Consider the following 6975-nt stretch of genomic DNA (forward strand, 5'->3'; position numbering starts at 1 on the left):
ACGTGTTCAGCTTGTGACGCAGAGCCACCCCTCCGTGCTGGGTGCCAGAGCAGCACATTCCACCTAAATTGAAAGCACCAGGAAATCTTTACCAGGAGAGATTAATACTGGAGGAAGATCTAATGAGCCCTTGATTTTTGTTTGTTTGGGTTTGTGAACATTTTTTGGCCGCTTACAAAACACCTACCATTTGTCCTTGTCAAGCTGTCGATTCAGAGAGGAGAGGTCAGGCAGGGTCAGGCAGCAGATGGAAATCTCTTCAGAACAATAACTGGAGTTTGGGGATTGTTGAGTAATGTGGGAAGAATAAAGCTCTCATTTACTCAATAAGAATAAAAATGAGGTGTCCTGACTATGCAACATGTCACCTAACCCCCCCATGGGCCCAACGCACTGACACCAGCTGGATCCCAATGCAGTTTTATGCTGCCTGTGGAGCTGCTCCCGTCATTAACTAGAGTGTGGCGTGTGGTGGCAGGGCAGCTAAGGTGTCTCACTGCAGCTCTGGAGGCACAAGTCCAAGCCCTAGTCTAGTCCCAAGCCAAGGACTGCACGTATCTGAACCATTTGTAATGGGGTATTTGGTCATTCAGGCTGAGAAAGCAAAGGTCACATCACTCCCTTGTGTACCATTGGCTAAAAACTGGTGTGCTTTACCCACACTAGCCCAATGGGCTATTAGCCTTGGACTGAACTGGTGTGAGCTCAGACTCAGGTCTTCTGTATGGTGCATATAATAAACTGGGATACATATTCCTTGTTCCAGTTTCCCACTGAAAAGACGCTTTCTATATGCAGAAACTGAGGAACAGCACAAACAGGTTGGGGTTGGTTCCTTTGCAAAGGAAATGATATTCACAAGGAATATGAATAGACTGAATTTCTGCAGTGCACTCATATGGGATCGAAACCTGATAGGGGGTGTTAAATGCTGTTAACGTAAGGGGTGCCTTGTAGCATATTACAGCAGTGCCCATAGGCCGCCAAGTCACTGCTAGGTGCAATTCAGGGACTTGTCTTTTCCCTGGGCTAGGTGATCAGCTGGTACCTCTCCCATAGTGTCCTTACACTTAAGTGTCAGAGGTTGGGACAGGCACCAGTTTACTCAGGCATCTGTATGAAGGAGGCTATGAAAGGACTGCACTATTTCTGATGGCTCACTAGCAAGGCTAAGATGGTATTGTCAAAATAGACATGCTTCAGACGCAGTTGCTACTTTCCCTCTGTTAATTTGCACACCCACACACAATGAGACAGACGTATCATTATAACAAATTAAAAATAAATTAAATCAATTCTATTAAAACCTGAGTCAGTATTTTACCCTCGAAAGTGCCAAGGGGACGCTGAGGGCTTGAGTTTTTTGAACAAGCTGGACCTTGTGTGTGTGTCAATGTAAACAATACCCTGATTGACAGGCCCAGTGTCAGCAGTTGTACATGCAGATTAGTCACACAATTAAGAACTCTCCACACCATTGTTTAAAATCAGCCCCCAACCTCCCCAAATTGATCTGTTTCCTGAATGTGGATGTAGATGAAGATTTTGTTTCAAGGCAAGAGCAGTGCAGAAAACTTTCAGTCTTGGAGCCAGCACAAAATCAAATCTCTCTCTCCCTCTAGGACTCACCTACCAATAAACTACTGTATGCCAAGGAGATTCCGGAGTACAGGAAGATAGTGCAGCGGTATTACAAGCAGATCCATGACATGCCGCCCCTCAGCGAGCAGGAAATGAATGCACACCTGGCCGAGGAGTCTCGGGTAAGAAACATGCCAAGCTGTAGCAGAGCTAGGGGATGCCGAGTCCCACACCCAGTGGTGCCAAACAGACTTCACTACATGTTCTCCATGCTGCTGAGTACTCCTGTCCTGATTGCTGAATTGGGAGCCTGTGGACGAGGCATGCAGTGATCAGCTCTGCAGTGCTGGAAGTTAGGGACTACAGCAGGTGCTACAGTACTGAACCTCACCTGTGCTAAATGGTGAAGGCAAAATCCTTAAAGGAACCATCTCTTGCACTGGGTCTATAACCTACAGCCACATCAGCTAACCCAGCTTTGACTACTTGTGCACTGTAGTTAATGCTCAAACTGCTGTGGGATGTGGACGTACCCAAGCTAACATTATGTAGCTTGGGCACTGGTTGTGGTCTAGTGGCAGCAGCACTGAGCTCAGTGCCAAAGAGCCTAGAAACTGAGAGCTTGGAAGTATTGGCTCTTCTTGGTTTCTGGTATGCCCAGCATCTGCTGATCCTAACTTCAGAGCAGTCCCTCTGGTGGGCTGCCATGGACCCCAGAAGCCTAGACTCCAGCACAGCACACCAGATGGGTTAGCAGAGAGCCACGCTTAGTGAGCAGGCAACAGCGTCTGCAGCTGTCAAACCATGGCTGGGTTCTGTGGGAGCTGTGTCAAAATCAGGCCATCTGTATAAAACATTTCAGCTTCCACAGCTGGCCAGTTCCAACAGAAAATATGTGGTCTGGGCATTTCTGATCAGCTCCGGTGCTTGCTCGCCACTGTGGAGCACCTTGAGATCAAGGAATTAGCAATGCTACACAGAGATACTGCAGGCCAGATTCACCCCTGGCATAAACAAATGCAACTCCCATCGATGGCACCTATTTGTACCTGGAACACACTTTGGCACCAAGTCCCCAGACCAGTATTAACATACCTTGAATAGCAAAGAAGGGAAAAGGCCATGTTGAAACAACGTGAACTTAGAGCAAAAGCAGACCTGCCCCATTGATTAGCTCGGCTGACCACTTGTGGCATGCTAATACTCCTCCCATTTTTCTCTTTTCGTGAAGAAATACCGGAATGAGTTTAACACAAACGTCGCCATGGCAGAAATCTACAAGTACGCCAAGAGATACCGTCCTCAGGTGAGCGGCTTTGGTTGTTTAGGGAAAGCAGTGCTCCATACCTGGTGTGTCTGGGGAAAATACCTTTTGTGGGTGATTGGTTGTGTCTCATTAGACCCTGGAGCAGCAACCCCAGGAAGACACCACCTCTGTTACAGAGCACCCTGAGCTCAGGGCCCAGGATGGCCATATTTTCCTAAAATGTCTTTCTCCTCCTCCTCTGGCCTCCTCAGTTGTCTCCCCAACATACAGTTATTTACAGTTTCCATGGGAAACCCAGTATTTCATGTCTTTTGTCAGATCAGCAGCAGGTTAAGGACACTACCACTGACCACTCAGCCTGAAAATTAGCTTGCAAATTCTGGTGTAAGTGCAGGTGTGGGGGTGTCTGCCTGACTGCATCCATAGACCAGGAGCCAGACACATAGGTGCCTTTGTGCTGCAAACACTGGATGTGGACATAAAGATCAGGCCTAAGTGGTCATAACAAGGCCTAGTGGGCTGGCCCCACAGGCTTCACGTTTGCATCCAGTAGGGATGAAACCTGTCAGAGAGAGGGCACCTGAGTTTGCTTGTGAGGGACTTGCCCTTCTGCTCATGCCCCACACTGAAGTTGGCAGGGATCAGTGGGATTTGTACAGAGCTGGAGGGGGAGCGGCAAGTTCTAGGGACCCAAGAGACGGGGAATGAATTTCTTGGTACTCCTGCCCTTGCAGATTGTGAATGCCCTGGACTCCAACCCCACGACGAAGCGCACACAACTGCAGCACAAGTTCGAGCAAGTGATTGCACTCATGGAGGACAACATTTATGAGTGCTGCAGTGAGGCTTAGCTGGCGTGTGAGACCAGAACTGCTCCTGGAAGTGACCTTTTCTCCACTGCACCGTCTCTGCTAAGGAACATGCCTTTCAGTGACATCTCTATATTTAGATAGATACATATTTGGTTGTGTCATTTGTGGTCATTCTGAAACCCAGCCGGTGGCAGGCGCGCACACCTGGTGAGATGGGCTGGCGAGGAAGGAGACACTGCCTACAGCTTTTCAAAGAGCTCAGAATCCCTTTCATTATCTGCACTGCCTGGCACCCATAATTTATTTGCTCTTTCAAGCCAGAAATGGAGAGGTGATGCTCGCAGTGAACTGACTACCTGCTTGCAAGCAGCCATTGGTTTCCTGTGTTCCTGTTTCTAGAGAGAAATGCCTTGTGGACTAGCAACAGAGTTATGGAAGTGGTAATGATGGACATGAGCAGTGGGGCAGCTGCAGGAAGCAATGAACAGAGATATCAAGGGCCATCAGGGCTCCCATTCACAATGTCCCTCTGACATCTGTGTACTTTAAATACCAGGGAATCTATTTACTGTACACTCTCTGCTGCATTAGGTGTATTTTGTGCCTTTTATTTTTGTACTGTATGTTTAAACAGAACCACTCCTTCATCTGAGACTTGTGCGATATGGGGAACTCATGGACTGGGCAATGTGATTGCTTCCTAAGTAGTCAAGACATGTGAAAGCACTTTACCCCTAACAGAAGTGGCTGTTATCTAGCTGGAGGGATTGCATTGTACATTAGGCAGCATCACAAAAGAACAAACCAGTGCAGCTGTTCCCACTTCCCCACGTTTCCCAGATGTTTCTGCACACACTGAACTGGAGTTTACAGCGGAATTGACAAATCTTCCCTAAATAGCTGCCTTTCACCCCTGTGGTGACAGGAATAATTTACCCACAGTAGGAAAATACAGATGATTGGGTCAAAGGGAAAACTATCCTTCCCTTTATTACATCTTCTCTATGTGAGCAGGCTCACACACCACTCCCTCCCACCCCCACCTCCAACCAAATTCTGTTCTCAGGGCAGATCTAGAGTAATGCCATTGACTTCAACTGGACTTATTTCACATTCACACTATTGTCACAGAACAGAATTGAGCTGACCTCTGAATGTCAAGTAGGTATTTAGATTTCCACCTGATCTAGGGTGGGTGCTACAAGGTTGATACAGGCCTGATCAACATGCTTTTGGCCTCCGAAGCAAAGAGGAAAGGTGATATTCTGTTCTGCCTTAAACCACAGCATTGATGGAGTTCCACAGGTATGATGCTGGATTAACACCTTCACCTCAATGCAGCTTTTCTCTAGTTACTCTGGATTTACACAAGGGCAGAGTTTCATCCTCATGCAAAGCCAGAAGCTCCAGGCCTCTTGGCCCCTTCTTGCTGGGTGGGAAAGGACCACATGCATCCCAGCATTCATCCTGGGCTCCTCTTTTACACAGATAAAATTTTACATCTCCAAAGCCTGCACTCACCTCCCAGAAAAGCCAAACTAACCTTGAACCTTTCTCCCTGGCTCTAGCCTTTGCTGATGGCACCAAACTTTGAATGCGAAATTAAAAGCAAAACTACTACCTCGCCAAAGGCAGGTTTCAAAGGGGAGTCTGCAATCCTCATTAGCAGCCAGCTGATCACTTGGATAGGAACAAACCAGCCCTTGAGCTCCTGGGCTCCAACAGAGATCCTCCTGGAGGACTCATTGCCATGAACAGTTGGGCTTTGTTTTCCTGTAGCTAGCGATTTAACAAGTTGCACGCATACTCCAGTGCATTTAACAAATGGCTTGCCCACAAGAGCAGAGAAGCACTAACACTGTGGAAGTTCAAGCCTATTTTCTGAATGAGTGGCTTCAGAACAGAATCTTTAAGGATGTAGCTGGGCTACATGCTATTGAGAGAGAGATTTCAAAAAAAAAAAAAAAAAAAAATTACTTTTTTTTCCTTTTACAAACTGTGAATAGCTGCCAGAAACACACACAGAAGCGATGGGGAAGCTGAAGGTGACATGTATCAGTGGAGAGAGAGAGAAGGGTTTGCATTTTGAGGAAGGAGGGGGCTTCATGCGGGGAGGGCCCCATGTCACAACACTGGAAAGCAGCTGGGCTCCTTAGCACTTGGCATCAAGTGCTGGGCATGGCTTGGCTCGGCTCGGCTCTGGCTGACAGGATCGGAGAGCACATGCAGTGCGGCCTATGCTTTATTCAATTCTTTTTCCAAAGCAAAAAAAACAAAACAAACCCACCAACCATGCGCACATACCCCACAGACCCCAGGAGTTAAAATATTTGCTAAAACCATTTAGGGTCATTACTTCCAAGCCCAGAAATCTGAGGGTTTCATCATGTTGCCTCAACCCCATATCCTTTGTGATCTGCTTTTTTATGGCGTGGTGGCATTGTGGGTGTGGGTCCCTTCCCTGCTGTTTGGTGGAAATGGCAGATTCTTTGGAAACTTCTCTTTGTAATAAAACAAGGTGCTCAGACTTGGTGTGGGGAAGGTTTCTGCCCATGAGCCTTGAGAAGGCCACAGCCCTGGCAGGCGGGATGATGGAAGTGAATAGATAGGTGCACATACTATGTGAGCAGGAGCAATGGGCTCAGCCTTTCCATTCACTGGAGCAGAGGTCAGGCTTTGCAACTTAAAGGGTAGGGGCAGGCACTACAGGATGTTGTTAGGGAAAAAAGTCTGAACTTCCTCCATGAGTCTGGTTTAAAACTTACAAAGGCCCTGCCTTCCCCTTAGCACAACACTGATACTTCCCTTGTGCACAGGCGCTTGTGGCTGCACTTCTTGCATATCTGCTTCTGCCCAGAATGCATCTGCTCTGCATGGTTTTCAACACCAATGACCTGTGGGGGTCAGCTAAAATGCATGCATCCAGACATGCCCTTCTTAAGGATCATTGCTGCTCACAGCCCTTGAAGCCGTTCCTGTCAACAAGGGCTTCTCCTTTCCCACAGGCAAACAGGCTCAGAAGATCAAGGAAAGGAAAACGCTGATTATTTGGTTAGTTTCCAGGCTGGTCACCTTAAAAGGCCTGGGAAGTGGTCCATTGCTGCTTAGCACAGGGCCTCCTGGTGGGAGAAGGGAAGGCAGTACACAGGCGTGGACACATACTCTCACTTCCCGTCCCCTTCCTGCATTGTCCTACCCTCACGTGACATTGTTGCTGCACTTAATGACTGCAAAAAACAGGCTTACACATCTCAGGAGTTTTAACTACAACTAGAGGTCTTGGTATTACAGTGGAGCTCCCCTGCAAGGAGAATG

The 6975-nt window shown here is 47.7% G+C and overlaps 1 protein-coding gene across 1 annotated transcript in view; it reads left to right on the plus strand.

The window, feature by feature from the left end:
- Nucleotides 1-6177, plus strand: part of PLXND1 (plexin D1) — a gene marked incomplete at its 5' end in the record, with an annotated part of 117830 nt that extends 111653 nt beyond the window's left edge. Inside the window, 3 exons of the mRNA XM_019536986.1 lie at nucleotides 1623-1763; nucleotides 2813-2887; nucleotides 3583-6177. Coding sequence (XP_019392531.1) covers nucleotides 1623-1763; nucleotides 2813-2887; nucleotides 3583-3699 — 333 coding nt within the window. The remainder of the gene's footprint in view (nucleotides 1-1622; nucleotides 1764-2812; nucleotides 2888-3582) is intronic.
- Between the last annotated feature and the right edge of the window lie 798 nt (nucleotides 6178-6975).

The sequence above is a fragment of the Crocodylus porosus genome, unplaced genomic scaffold (genome assembly GCF_001723895.1).
Source record: "Crocodylus porosus isolate Cpor-Errol unplaced genomic scaffold, CroPor_comp1, whole genome shotgun sequence".
Classification (NCBI taxonomy): domain Eukaryota; kingdom Metazoa; phylum Chordata; order Crocodylia; family Crocodylidae; genus Crocodylus; species Crocodylus porosus.